General features: G+C 44.4%; 1 protein-coding gene across 1 annotated transcript in view; it reads right to left on the bottom strand.

Moving 5' to 3' along the window:
• LOC135821763 (uncharacterized) overlaps positions 1-14749 on the bottom strand; it is a 52595-nt gene that overhangs the window by 449 nt on the left and 37397 nt on the right. Inside the window, exons 19-27 of the mRNA XM_065334761.1 lie at positions 13980-14066; positions 9874-9954; positions 9401-9487; positions 7787-8158; positions 6124-6447; positions 4482-4565; positions 3120-3206; positions 1016-1096; positions 589-666 (exon numbers count right to left, since the gene is read on the bottom strand). Coding sequence (XP_065190833.1) covers positions 589-666; positions 1016-1096; positions 3120-3206; positions 4482-4565; positions 6124-6447; positions 7787-8158; positions 9401-9487; positions 9874-9954; positions 13980-14066 — 1281 coding nt within the window. The remainder of the gene's footprint in view (positions 1-588; positions 667-1015; positions 1097-3119; positions 3207-4481; positions 4566-6123; positions 6448-7786; positions 8159-9400; positions 9488-9873; positions 9955-13979; positions 14067-14749) is intronic.

Below are 14749 nucleotides of genomic sequence, written 5' to 3'. Positions count from 1 at the left end.
GAAGAAGGTAGAGGTAAGTGGACAAACGCTATTCTACCGGATTTATTAGTTTACACGATATGTACGTGAAATGTTTCTATTCTGTATGGAGTTGTGTACAAATCCTTGATCTTGCCGGAAATCCCGTAGCTCTACCAACTTCTACCGGTTTCCACCAACCTTTTCCTGGTAGAGCCGGTAGAGGAAAGTAGAATCCACACTTTTGACTTGAAGTTTTGAGTAGAAGAAACGAACGCCTCTACCGAAAGAAATAGTTTCTACCCAAACTTGTAGATCAAGAAAAGAACGCCCCGTTTAATATGTGTACAGGTATTCCCACATTTCACAGAAATATGCACAGCAAACGTAGCTCTACCAACTTCTACCGGCTTCAACCAACTTTTTCCTTGTAGAGCCGGCAGAGGAAAGTAGAACCCACCCTTTTGAGTAGAAGAAACGAACGCCTCTACCGAAAGAAATAGTTTCTACCCAAACCTGTAGATAAAAAAAACAACGTCTCTTTAATGTGTACAGGTATTCCCACATTTCACAGAAATATGCCAGCAAACTGGAATTCACTTCATACAGCATAATACTCACTATACTGACACTTGTCTCCATGGAAACCGTTCCGGCAATTGCAACTGCCATCGTCAGTGCACTGACCGTCATTCAAGCAATTACATGCTGCAGCAGTGATTGGGAATATTCACGCATTTTCCAAAAAAGCAGAAAGAGAGGAACAGAAAAGCGGGTTCTTGACATGTCCTTGAACATGATAACATGGAGACGTAAAATGAACTCTTGACAACAAAATAGCTCAACTCATGAGAGTGACCAACTCCCCATAAATATGCATTATTTATTCCACATGAATAGAATAAAGAGGTAGAATTGGTTGGAGGAACTGGCATGAGGACACGGAAGTTTTTTTCTTCTTCTCGACTCCGAATACAACATTCCAGCATGCATGAACCCATGGGTCATACATTATTTGACACGCAGGCATATTACAGTAGCTTTCTTTAGCCCTTACCTTCTGTGCAGTTGGGTCCATCTAGTCCCGGTTGACATTCACACACTTTGCTCTTTTTCACCCAGGGTTCCTCGCACACAACTGCATCCATCACATAGCACACACCGAAGAGGAAGAACACGAGAGAGTGAATCAGCCGGAAACGGAGTCAGGCAGACTAAAGACAATTATAAAGTAAAAGAGGCTGGACCAGGGAAACTTGGATAAATCTGGGTTTCGATCATAATGGCCTTCTTCCAAAAGATAGATATGCTGCTGGAAGGTAAGCACTCTTAAAGCAGGAATGACAAGCAGCAGTTTACAAATCAGTGCTATCAGTAGATAGCGTCAATTATCATCACTGCTCTGCGGCACACTCAGACAATTGAAACTTTGCTAACAAACAAAATGACGACAGAAGCACAACGTGACATGACCAACTTAAGACAGAGGGTGGTAATAGGTTTTTCATTTGACAAGACCAGACCAAACCAGAGCACTTGCAGACGACAGCACGAACAGTTCACAGTTCAGGAGTAGCACAAATTGCTATTTTGGAGTGTGGCCGGAGAACTGTTCGTGCTTTTTTTGTTGTGTCATTTAGGAGTGAAACGAATTCTGAATATTCTGGAATTGTTCCTTTGGATAACAATTCGAAGCATTCGATTCAGATCTGAATACATAGTGTTTTGGTTTTGGACATTTTGCATGTGCAAGTAAGGCTGCGTTTACACGACAAAGCTGGGGGTGAAAACGCAACAAAATCCTTTCGGATGCGTGGTTCATTTACACGGTTCGAAGAGCAAAACGTAAAAGTTGTAGACCAAAATGGAAGAAAACCAAAACGCTGGCCAAGGTGGAAGAATTTGAAAACGGAAATGTTCTGAAGGAGAAATTTGAGTGCGTAAACAGTCGAAACGGTATGCTGGCCTCGTTTTCCGTCACGTTTGTTTCGTTTTCGGCCGTTTACACGGATCCGGCAATCCCAAAAAATGTTTTTACAATTTTCGTCATGTGACGAGTGTTGTTGGTGCTTCCACGACAACACTTGGCACATGACGAACGTTTGCGGATCCTTTGCTCCCGTGTAGACGCGCGAAAACGATACAAACGGAGACCACCTCGGATCAGCTTTGATCATGTAAACGCACGAAAACTAAAGAAGAAATGCGGGACCGAAAATGGAAAACTGGCCGTGCATTTTCATGTAAACGCAGCCTAATATTCCAGTCATTGACTTGGTCCGTGTGAGGTTATAGCTTACAACATTAGAGAGGTTCCGCGCAACATAATTAGTCGATGAATGGAGAGTCCCACTGCATGCGGACCTGTGTTCCGCCTGATGGAGTTTTCGAATCACGTACCTGCCCTTGGCAGCTTGGAACGCGGCAGTGTATGACCGGGTCGACCTGGCTAGAGAGTCCTAAATATGTACCACTAACGTAAAGTTGCTCAACTTTACGTATTGCCGAACTTCTCTATTAGGGTGCTGTAATTTCACAAATTTTCTGTGTACTTTTATTTTCGGAACTTTCGGTGCGTCTGTTTCATACGTAAAATTTCAAGACACCAAACAAACACTAACACACATAATCCAATAGGGAACTGCTTCTCTGTACCGAAAATTTCTGTCCACCTAACCTAGCCTGTTGCCCTCATGCCGAAAATATTGAGAACCGAAAATTTCTGAAATTTTGAGTAACCTCGAGTACATGGCAGTAGAATGCGGTGGTTGGCATGCTGGGAAAGGGGACTATGGCTCACAAGGCTGAACCAGACAGAACTGTCTACATATTCTTCAGTGATGTGAGAACAAACAAACTATAGAATATCCGGTATCCAATTTGAAGAAAGGGTTGGTGCTACTTCGGCGATACTTATTCAATTCGTTTACAGAATATTCGGTACGATTTAGAATATTCGTTTCACCCCAACACTCCTATTTCAAGCGAGCACTCCAAAAGACCAGTATGCATGTCCTAGTTCTCTGTCACCCCTGTTAAAACTACCGCGAAGCCTACTCGTACACGTAAGGTAAAGGGGAGCCCACTTTTACATGGATGTACGCTCTAAAAATCCCACGCCAGCCATATGAAATGAGTAAAACGAATTCACTTCTACTTACCGAGTTGGCAATGGTGGCCGGTGAATCCCCTAGGGCAGCTGCATTCACCTTTGTCATCACACTCACCTTGGTTCAAGCACTTGCATGCTGCAACAGGCAGGGAAAAAAGCACATGCATGGAGTGAGTGATGCAGAAATAATGCACAGGAGGTCACGGTGTAGTAAGTGGCCCCCGGAGGCAATCACGCACAAACTCAAGTCAAAGCACTCACTTTCTAGTTTTACAAATAATGCTCACAGAAGAAATATTATATACACACTTGGAAAGCAAAGAGAGTAAAGAAGCAACAATAAAGAAGAAAGGAAGGGAACAAAAGTTCGACAACCTCCAACCATGTTCTAGGTCCTTAACCAACAAGCTATCTACGAAAACCGGTTGCCGACAAAATTCTAGAACCTTCTGGAACATTAGTATAAGTAGCCAATCACATTTCACAGCTCAAGAACACAAACAAGACACAGGGGATGTAGGGACGGCTTCTTGTTAGTGTTCATCCCTTTCTCTGGAAGGTGTGTGTTCTGATAAAAACAACAAAAACCTAATGCAGGGCGGTAGCGACCACTTTTGGACTGGTCTCAGTTGGACATTTTACCTTTTAAAACTTGCAGTTATGATGATATGACCTAAACTTGGAGAAAGTACTTTTTTCTCGTCCGTCTTGATGATACTGCAAAACCATTAGATGATGGAGACGGCCTTGTGACGTCTTCAGGTGGCGAAATGCACGGAATAACCTCTCTAATGTGGAGTTTGTGGCCGGAAGAATAGACAGTCGTGTGGCAAAGCACTGAACCTGCACCCTTATCATAATCCAGGAAAGCCAAGATTGTGAACCGTTAGGGCTTAGAAGCGCACATTACAGGCTTCGTTTCCTCGCACAATTGTTTTGGAAACTAAAAACATTGCTGGCTATGGGAATATAAGAAATCTCAGGAACAGATGCCTTCAAGGTTTTCGCAGCCATCTCCGACTCTCGATCAACATGAAGCAAAAAAAAACTCTGTGCCGCCAGTCTGTCCCTGAAAGCCCTACATATAAGGCACAGTACATGCAGGTCTCCCTAGTCGGTGCTGTGTACATAATGCACATGGTACTGCGCCCAATCGATCGCTGAACTCCCATCAGCTCTCTAGAAAGAGAAAAGGAAACATCGGCCCGAAAAGTGGTCCGGTGAAAGCAGGACCAACCGGACAGGTGGCTTTGCCCCCTGTAATCGCTTACACACACATACACGCACCTACACACACATACACACACAAGCACGCACATACACGCACATTCAGATATTCATATGCGCACATACAGACACATACACACATATACACACACATGCACACGAACCTAATGGCTTGCTGTCTTACCCTTTTCACATTCTTCACCGTAGGACATAGTGCGGTTACATGCACAACTCATGTTCGGTGCAAGAACACCGCTCCCACAGGACTCTGTGCAGAAAAAGATAATAAAAGTCAATATTGGATTACTCTTATGCAGTCTATAACAGGGCTGCCACACTTGGAGGGAGAAAAATCTGACGGGGGTCTGGGGGGTCCCCCGGGTGAAAATATTTAGGAAAATGGCTTGCTGTTGGGGTCCCAGAACACATTTTTAACGGTCAACACATTAGCATTTTACAGCTACATGTACATGTACATGTACAATGACTGGACAAACGCGACCTGGAAGAGCCAAATGGCCAACTGGACTAAAAAGTGCTCAAAATAAAATCGGTCGGTTTGTCCGACAGGGGATCAAAAATCGGACGATTTCCAAAAAATCGGAGCAAGTGGCAGCCCTGCTATAACACTAGAATGGGGATAGTAGCTTATCTAAAAAAAAAACCTGGATTGAAGGAACAAGACGAGTTGTTCTTGGGCTTTTACACCCACGGTATCATAGACCGGGATGCATGACAGCAAGGCACGGTACTATAGAACGGGGTGCATGACAGCAAGGTACGGTACCATAGACCGGGATGCATGACAGCAAGGCACAGTACCATAGAACGGAAGCATGACAGCAAGGCACAGCACCATAGACCGGGATGCATGACAGCAAGGCACGATACCATAGAACGGGATGCATGACAGCAAGGCACGGTACCATAGACCGGGATGCATGACAGCAAGGCACGGTACCATAGACCGGGATGCATGACAGCAAAGCACAGTACCATAGAACGGAAGCATGACAGCAAGGCACAGTACCATAGAACGGAAGCATGACAGCAAGGCACGGTACCATAGAACGGGATGCATGACACCATAACACTTCCAACACGGTTTCTGAGCTCTTGCTGTACGATAGATACATCCGTATTACTGTGCAGTGCATACTGCAGATGCTCAAATGTTCGGAACTCGGCTTTCCCTGAATGGAATTGAGCAATCGAAAAGTCTATTTGCATAGGAAAGTTCTCAGCTCCGTCGGCAAATAGTAGGGTTACAGCCCTCGCCGGGGATTTCACGTCAAGTAGTAAACTTTCGCCTCCTCACGTGGTGACAGTCATGGGAATTCCCCCTGTTTCTTGACAACAACAAAAAGTTGTCTGTAAATTCTCTCAACCCTGATGGCATGTCGAACTTCAGCTTGTCATGCATTTTGATTCCTCGCAATTGGAATCCAGGGAGTAAATTCTCCCCCGTCTCTGCCACAAACTGATATTGCGCCAAACAAAACCTTAGAATCAAAACATGCTGTAATGACTTCGGAGTATCCCTGGGAAGACACCGAAGAAACACAGCCTTAATCTCAGTTCTGGGAGTGTTCTCAATGTTGTGATTCACCGTGGGTGCAAGAAATGCTGGGAGACGACATGTTTGCACATTGCAAGTGGGCACATTGTTGGCATAAGCCCTGTTCATACAGTGCACGTAGCGACGGGACACATTTACACAAACGCACAACTATATTCATCACGTTAGCGGCACAAACAGGGACCAAACACAGCTTGTGCATGGACAGCCATTGCAGAAGACAGTCACTTATTATTCTCTCACTTACTGACACAGAGAATCTTTGCATCCTCATGGCTTGTTTCGTTCTTAAACGTCACATGTTGTCTGCTAAATTTTACTGTTCTGTAAAGGGACTGACCATTGACCAGGATTGGCGCGACGTGGTAACCTAATCCGTCGGACTTATCTAAAGCCAATCTCTCTAGCCAGCGTTCTCTTAACACATGGCCATGTTCTTGTAACCAGTCTTTGGTTATGAGGCGAAGTCCGTACTGCTGACATGCGTCCTCTGCGCACTGCTCAGTCACGCTGGGTCCGAGTGCTGGAGTTGCTGCGGCATATACAGAATCGTTGGCATGGAGCCATTGAGCTGCAACACAAGGGCATATACAGTTGTGGGTAGAAACAAAAATAGGCGGAAGAGAACTAAGACAAGCGGCATCATTATTGCTTTAACGCTGCGTTTCGTGCAAATAGCAAGGCCAAAGCTGTGTTCGTTTTTAGCTACCTAGTAGAGTAGAGTCACTTTACCGATAGGCCACACGTTTTTATTTCTAGTTTTCTCGTCACCTGAAAATCAAAAAATGTTTGCGAGAGGTGGAAAAATACAAAATGACCGAAGAATAAAAAAAGTTTATTAGACCTTTGTTCACACTAAAATCCACCAATACACCATGCAAAATAGCATCCATAGTTAGCAACTAGTATGTGGTAGGCGCTTCTATCACAATCTGTGCATGTGCAGCTAGATTGCGCACAACAAATGCCGACCTCGCATCATGTGTCGCACAGGCCACGCCACATCATGTACATGTGAATGTGTGTGCTGGTCCCCATATGCACAGTCAGTGCAGCACAGTTTTTTTCTTTTTTTCTTCAAGACTCCTAAATCGTATGCGCGTGGGTGACGAGAAGCATAGAAATAAAAATGAGTGGCCATAGAGGTAGATGATAGAGGCAAGTGTACGAACGCTGTTCTACCGGATTTAGAAGTTTACACGATGTGTACGTGAAATATTTCCTTTTTGTATGGAGTTGTGTACAAATCCTTGATCTTGCTGGAAATCCCGTAGCTCTACCAACTTCTACCGGATTCAACCAACTTCATCCCGGTAGAGCCGGTAGAAAAAAGTAGAATCTACCCTTTTGAGTAGAATTTCTTTTCAAAAAACGAAAAACTCTACCGAAAGAAGTAGTTTCTACCCAAACCTGTAGATCAAAAACGAACGCCCCCTAAAGCAATCCTCAGACAACTGAAATTCTTGCTATTGTGAATTTAATATCGTGCTTGATGACACCCGATCTCTTGGATACGGAAGTGCCCAGAGCTAGTGAGTAGTTCAATGTTCATAGGCCTGGGGCTCGCCAGACTTCATAGAGCAGCACCGTGTCACATTTGCAAACCATTCAGCGGTTCTACCAAGGGAGTAGTATAACACCGGGTTATGACACAAGCATACGCATGAAATGCTTCTTCGCAGGTGAAATCAATTGGTTACGCATGTGTGGGTCTGACCCTGGCTATAACGGTAGGTGTGCCATTGATGTGAGAAACCCAGGTGGCTGCACTCTTGTTGTCTCTTTGTTTCATACTTTCCTGTCCCGTCATTATCATTGGACATAATATCCTGTCCATGCACTGTGTGCTACTCAGCATTCTCACCATTTGCCCGTCCAATGATATCGCTTTAAAACAAGCAATTGTTTACCTTCGCAGATGACATTGTGACGGCCGAACCCATGAACACTAAATATTGCACCACTCGATTTGTTCTTGTCCTGCTTGTAAATAATACGCCGACGATTGTACTCGGATGATGTCCATATCGTGATCGGGCTGCTGTTACTGTTCACCATCATCTCGTGGAGCAATGACTCTACGCAGCCACGCACACCAAGCTTTGAGCCGAGCAAGGTGAAGGTTTTAAAGTCGACCAGCTGATATCCCCTATCACTGCATGCGTCTCTGGCTTTCGTCCAACTGGTTATCTTCGGGCAGCTGCCTGAATAACATGGCAAGCCGGCGAGAGCCGTCCAGGTGTACATCACCTTGTCCGTACCCAGGCACTTTGTCCTGAAATCTGAACACAGAACAGCACACAGACATGTACAACATACTCAGGTACAGGAGAAAAATATTACGGTGGCCAAAAACCCTTTCTGTCCGTCTTGTGTTCAAATTTTCAAGGTTGAAGCACTATAAGGACAAGCTGTTAATCCCATAATTTTGCTAGTGCGTAACGAATCCTTCTCTATATTTGGGGCCTGTGAAAGTCACACCCACACAATCTCATTTATGCGCTTTTACCAACAGGATGAAGGCTTGTACTAATTATGATATACCGTAGTGCCTTGTATTAAAGCCTATCTCATATAGAAGCAAACGGCGAGGAGACAATAATTTGATAACCGCAATCAAAAAAATTAGCTGAACCGACATTTGTGTATTTCAGAATACACTTTTGGTACACAAGCCTGGTTTTAGTGTTGACGCACATATAAATACCTGGTTTGAATAGAAGCTTGATGTGAATACTGAATAGAAGCCTAGCCCTGAAATCGGCTTCCACAGGAATACGCTCGGCGGTAATACACGACACTACGGTGAGTACATTTCAATTCTCTTTCTGGAATTCCGGACCACTATGATCAAATGCTGTGGAGACAAATGCACTGGAATCAGTTAATCCCATTTTTCTGTAAACAGTAGGTAAGTAGGTAAATGAGTCCAATAACGTCACATCATTTTAGCATAACTCTATGATACTAACTGTGTGAAATATGAAGTGCCTACAATGGAGTCTGCATGCCCTTAGGAAGGAACCTTTTGCTACAAGCATCTACAGAGAGGTGCCAAAGCCATTGTTCTTAAAAAAAAAAAGAAAACGGCTTTGACTGTGAGTTTTCTGAAAAGCAATACTTGTAGTCCAGCACTACTGCTCTGCTCGGGTAGAGTAATTGTGCATGTGCCGGTGTGTATTTGTGTGTGTGTGTGTGTGTGTGTGTGTGTGTGTGTGTGTGTGTGCGTGTGTGTGTGTGTGTGCGTGCGTGTGTGTGTGTATGTGTGTGTGTGTTTTTTAAGTGAATGTGTGCAGGTGTGGTGTTACATACTCACTTCACATTGCAGATACCCTCATTGATTTGTTTCCGTCTTCTCTTTGGGCTTTGTTCATGATTGCATTTTCCTCTTTCTCTTTTTCTTATCATTATCACTATCTTCATCATTTTGCAACTGTGGCAACACGCCCAGTGAGAAGGCAGATTTTGCCTGTGCTTCTGGTGAAGAAAAATATAGCTAATCAAAACCAAACAGAGACACTTACTGTCCTGACATTGGTCTCCGTGGAATCCGGTCGGACAGACGCAGGTGCCGTCTTCAGTACACTGACCATTATTCAGGCAATTGCATGCTGCAGCAGTGATTGGATGCACATATTTTCCAAAAACAAACGAATAGTGGCAGAACAACATAGCATATGGGATTCTCGAGACATTGTTACATGTATCTTGATCATCATGACACTGTACCCACCAGTACATAGCTACATGAACAGCCAGATTACAACACTCCCACGTATATCCAACCGATGCCCACATGACTGTATCATGTATTGCACGTGGATAGAACAAAATTCCAGCCACTTTTACGGTCACAGTACGTTGGGCAATCCGGCATACAAACTCGGAAGTGTATCTTTGGCTTCAAATACAATATAACGGCATGTATGTTCCCATGGGTCATACATTCTTTGACACGCTGGCACATAATATTACAGCAGCTTTCTTCAGCCCTTACCTACTGTGCACTTAGGTGCATCTAGTCTGGGTTTACATTCGCATACTTTGTTCTTTTTCACCCAGGGATGTGTGCACACAACTGCATCGCATATCACAAGAAAGAGGGAGAACAGCCAGAGATTAGCCAGACACAAGAATGACAGACAAGTAGACAGAGGGAAAAATAATTTATTATTATTTATTTTGAACAAACGGCGAGGAGACAACAATTTGATAACCGCAATCAGTAATACAAGGCTGGATCAACATTTGTGTACACTTTATTCATGTAATGTAAAACTGTGGAGACAATGTGCAATAAAACGATGAAAATGTGAAGAAATTGTGTAGAGAAAAAAAAAGGAAAGGGATTCAAACAAGTGTTCATACAACACTCATCAGGAATCTTCGTTGTACTAAAGGACACTGAAAACAAAATTGAACTATTATAGAAAATCTAAGTTAGAGAAATAACACTAAGAACAACAGCAGTGAAATTTACAAGAGTGAATTTTAACAATGAAAGCGAGAGCAATAACGAATGTGTGTACCAACAACTTGCAACTGAAATACGAAAAAAAGAAGAGAAAGAAAGAATGAAGGACAAAGTGACAACAAATAACAGCAGTACATTACACCTAGAACATTAACGGCCAAGCTTGGCCGCACCAAACATGACACTTTACTTGAACAATTTCAACCCAATTATACTATCTTTCTGTACACACAAATTAGGCTTATACAGACGCTGACAGATGGCTTCTAAAAACTTTTAAGGTGGCTCGCGCCTATTTCTAAACTCGTCTTCTGCGCAGGTTCTCGCGCATCCTACGTTCGAGAAAAGTGCATGCGGAGTTGGCGTAGCGAGTTTGTAGCGCACTCCAGTTTCGAAGGGTCCAGCTCGAGGATATGGCCTGAGTACGAAACTCTCGTACTCGAGTCTAGGGTGTGAGCTTTTTTCTTCTTTTTTTCACTCCTTCACTTGGCTACTTTTTTTTAGGTGCATTTTTTACGTGTGGAAATTGTCACCTGTCAGAGAAGTGTTGGGATGTCCCTTCCAGCAGGCACTGCCCATGCCCATGGTCGGCTTCAGAAAAAGAGTAGAATAAAAGCGTTGGAGCCTATGTGGATGTCTTGGAAGGAATGGGGGACGGCACAGACGGGTACGTGAATGTGTAAAACCTTAGTATTTTGTATTTTCGTTGAATTGGTTCAAGTGACTTGGCGAGTCCCTTCCACAGTAGAACGCCATACTTCACAAAATTTGTCTGACTATTTTGTCAAGAATGGCCGTTCTATAATGATCAATCGACTCTGAAGCCAGTGGATTGTGGAGGTTGCCCTTGCATATAAATTGAAATGGTCACGAATGTACGAACGTATTTTTGATTCGAACATGTACTGGACAACGTGGTTGCATTGTGTCAGTAGAGGGTACTACTGTAGTATCTCACCATTTCTTTATGGTAATCGCGATGGGCTTTCCAAAGGTCCAAAGGTGTGTGTGTGTGTGTGTGTGTGTGTGTGTGTGTGTGTGTGTGTGTGTGTGTGTGTGTGTGTGTGTGTGTGTGTGTGTGCGTGTGTGTGTGTCCGGAGCGCCACCGGGTGGCGTGCTCTTTCTCTCTCTCTCTCTACTGCCCCTCCAGGGCCCACGTGACCCTAGTGGTAGTGGCTCGACAGGACAGGTGTGTGTGTGTGTGTGTGTTTGCATGTATGCGTGTGTGTGTGTATGTGTGTGTACACTTGTGTCAATGTGTATTGCAGGGTTGGGTGGGCTAGTAGAGAAGAGTAGATGTATATGGACATGTACATGGGATATGTAGGTGTGCATGTACATGTAGCAAAGCAAATTTATCAAAAAGGCATTCTGCGCCTATATGGCGAAATTGAGCATTGAAGCATATATTTTTTATTTTCTCATTGGCATGTACACAGTAAGTCCATTCAATAACCAAAAATTGAGGAAGATTGTAAATCAGGTTCTTGATGAAATACCCGTCCGCTATACATCACAAATCCCGTACAAATTTGACAATTTAGTGAAATTGTCATCGCCTATATCTCAAAAGTTAGCATTGAGACCCCGTTTTTTTAACTCGCCATTTGCATACACTACCTAAGAGCAACCGCCCGCCAAATTTTCAGAGCAATCGTTAATTTTTTTGAAATAGGCGTGAGCCACCTTAACTGTAGTCTATAACCATGACGACCACGGAACAATACAGTGAAAGAAGAGTCGGAATACGAATTGCAACAATCAAGACTAGCCAACAGATGATTGTACATTGAAGACTTGCTACCACGAACAACACTAACATTCTCACCGGCACTCTCACGATCACTACAATCGTCGCTCTCCGACTCTCTGCTCCCTTCACCGTCCGTCCCATCATCCGCTTTCTCTGCGCTCTCTCTGTTATCCCGCCTGACTTGGTCCATTAAACGTGACTCGGCCGTCACCCTGCTGTCACGTCCCTCCTTACGCCCTTGTCCGTTGAGTGCGTAGCTTCTGTTGTAGTTGGCTGTTGATCGTCTTGGTCTTTCAATAGTGGGCTTGGATGGTGGATTAGTTGTGGTTGCTGTAGATTGCATTGTTGGTGATGGTGTGGGAGCTGCTGATACACAAGGTGGGTCTTTTTGGGTTGGCAATTGTAGTGGTAACGCCACTGCCGGTGTTGCTCGCGGTCTGTCACTGGCAAGCTCCACCGCAGCAAGAGCCGACGGCGGAGGATCAGGAGGAGGCAGTGGGACCGGGACCGCAAGCGGCACCACCCCAGCCAAAGCAGCCGGGTGCACCAGTGAAGGAACCACCGACGGCAGTAGCAAAGGCGGCGACACAAGCCGGCCCAATGAGCCTCCACGACCACCCTCCTCCACCACAGCCACCAGCGACGGCGGAGCAAGCACAGTCTGTGAGCCAGGATCCGCAAGTTGTGTAGGTAACGGTTGTTTTCTAGGTCGCCCTCGCTTCGGTCTTTGTTGTGTTTGTAAAATTCACTGCTGTTGTTCTTAGTGTTATTTCTCTAACTTACATTTTCTATAATAGTTCAATGTAGTTTTCAGTGTCCTTTAGTCCAACGAAGATTCCTGATGAGTGTTGTACGAAAACTTGTTTGAGTCCCTTTCGTTTTTTTCTCTACACAATTTCTTCACATTTTCATCGTTTTATTGCACATTGTCTCCACAGTTTTACATTACATGAACAAAGTGTACACAAATGTCCATCCAGCTTGTATTACTGATTGCAGTTATCAAATTCTTTTAATTTTTACTAGTATAAGAGGAAAAACATGCACAGTTTGCGTGCCACTCGGCTGCAGGCCGAGTTTTCCACATCTATAGGAATACCCCACCCCTCGAGGGTCAAGGCTCCCATGCATCTCCAAGAGGCAAGAGACTGGACAATTGACCAGGGAAATGTAACACATTGCGGACGGATGAGCATTTCGACCACACAAAAATAGCAGGTTTGCTGATGCACATGTGTTCTGTGTTCTTATTCCTAGCAAGAGCTTGGTGAACCGGTATACTTCTTCTGTCGACTTTCACTCAAAATAGAAACTAGAACAAGGACTGCATAATCAGGGCCAACCGGAACAACTCCAAAGCCTACACACAGTCAGGGGAGGCCATGTTCCCACGAAAGGTATACTTTGAGAATTGCATGCAATGTAAAGGAAACACTTGAAGTAAACAAATTCAAACAAGCATTTCGGAGACAGCAACTTTAATATGGCAACCAAGAGTACTAACCATGCATTATTACAATAGTGACAAACATGCGAGAGAACTTGATGTGAATGTGAAGCGTACATGTAAAAAGAAGAAGAAGAAGTGTTCAGATCGGTAAGGAAATTCACTTCTACCAAGAGTCCACAACCCCAAGGGTGTGCAACTGGTTGTCTGGCTGCTGCAGGCCCACTGCGCGGCAAAATTCCAACATAACGTCATGCCACTGAGGCACAGAGGACAAAACTCTGCATTCCGTGGTGCTTGGATTTTCTGTTTGGCACCAGGGAGTAGTACAAGCGCAACGAACTTGTACGTAATGTTGGAATTCCGCCGCGCGGACCCCATGTACAGAGTTGCAAACTCTTGGGGCTATGGACGCCTGCTTCTACTTACCCTTCTGGCAATTGTCTCCGGTGAATCCCTTCGGGCAGATGCATTTGCCTTTGTCGTCACACTGACCCTGGTTCAAACACTTGCACACTGCAGCAGCCACCGCATACACGCAACATGGCGTGAAACAGAGAAAATACACGGTTTGGTTACGCAATGAGCAGTGGAGATAGAGAAATTAGACTACACAAAGTTACCAGGCAACTTTCGCTTGCAAGCAAACTGGGGCGTGAACACTGTTGAAGCACTGAAGCCAGCACTCGAAATAGTACTAGGACAAAAACACATGTAACCGTTAGTAGATCTACTCGTAACAGCCATTCATAAACAAATATGATGCATTTAAATAACCGACGAGGAGACAACAGTCGTAAAATAGCAATGAAAAATATCAATTGTGCACTCATAACCATGTATAGGAAAGCAACATTAAAGGGGAAGTTAAGGCAAAAATCAAAATTTCACCAGTTGTAGTCTTCGGAGTGCTGAGTCGAATGGTCGTGGTCCGAGGAAGCTGAGACACTCCCTTCCTACTTGAATTCCAATCGAACTCGCGCACTTCCACCGAAACTGGGTGACTGCGCCCTACTAGATGGGGATTTGTATGCAAAATGTCACTAAAAGCGCCATTTCGTTCTTATAAAAGCACGGATGACCGCGATTGGCCCATATGTTGTAGTCTTTTGGACGCTGAGTCGACTGGTTTTGGTCCGAAAAGGATGCGATGCAGCGTTCCTCCTTTACTCACAATCGAACATGGTTGAAGAAGCGGT

The sequence above is a fragment of the Sycon ciliatum genome, chromosome 7 (assembly GCF_964019385.1).
Source record: "Sycon ciliatum chromosome 7, ocSycCili1.1, whole genome shotgun sequence".
NCBI lineage: Eukaryota > Metazoa > Porifera > Calcarea > Leucosolenida > Sycettidae > Sycon > Sycon ciliatum.
Note: the sequence above shows the minus strand (reverse complement) of the source record. Positions and strands in the feature narration are given on the sequence as shown.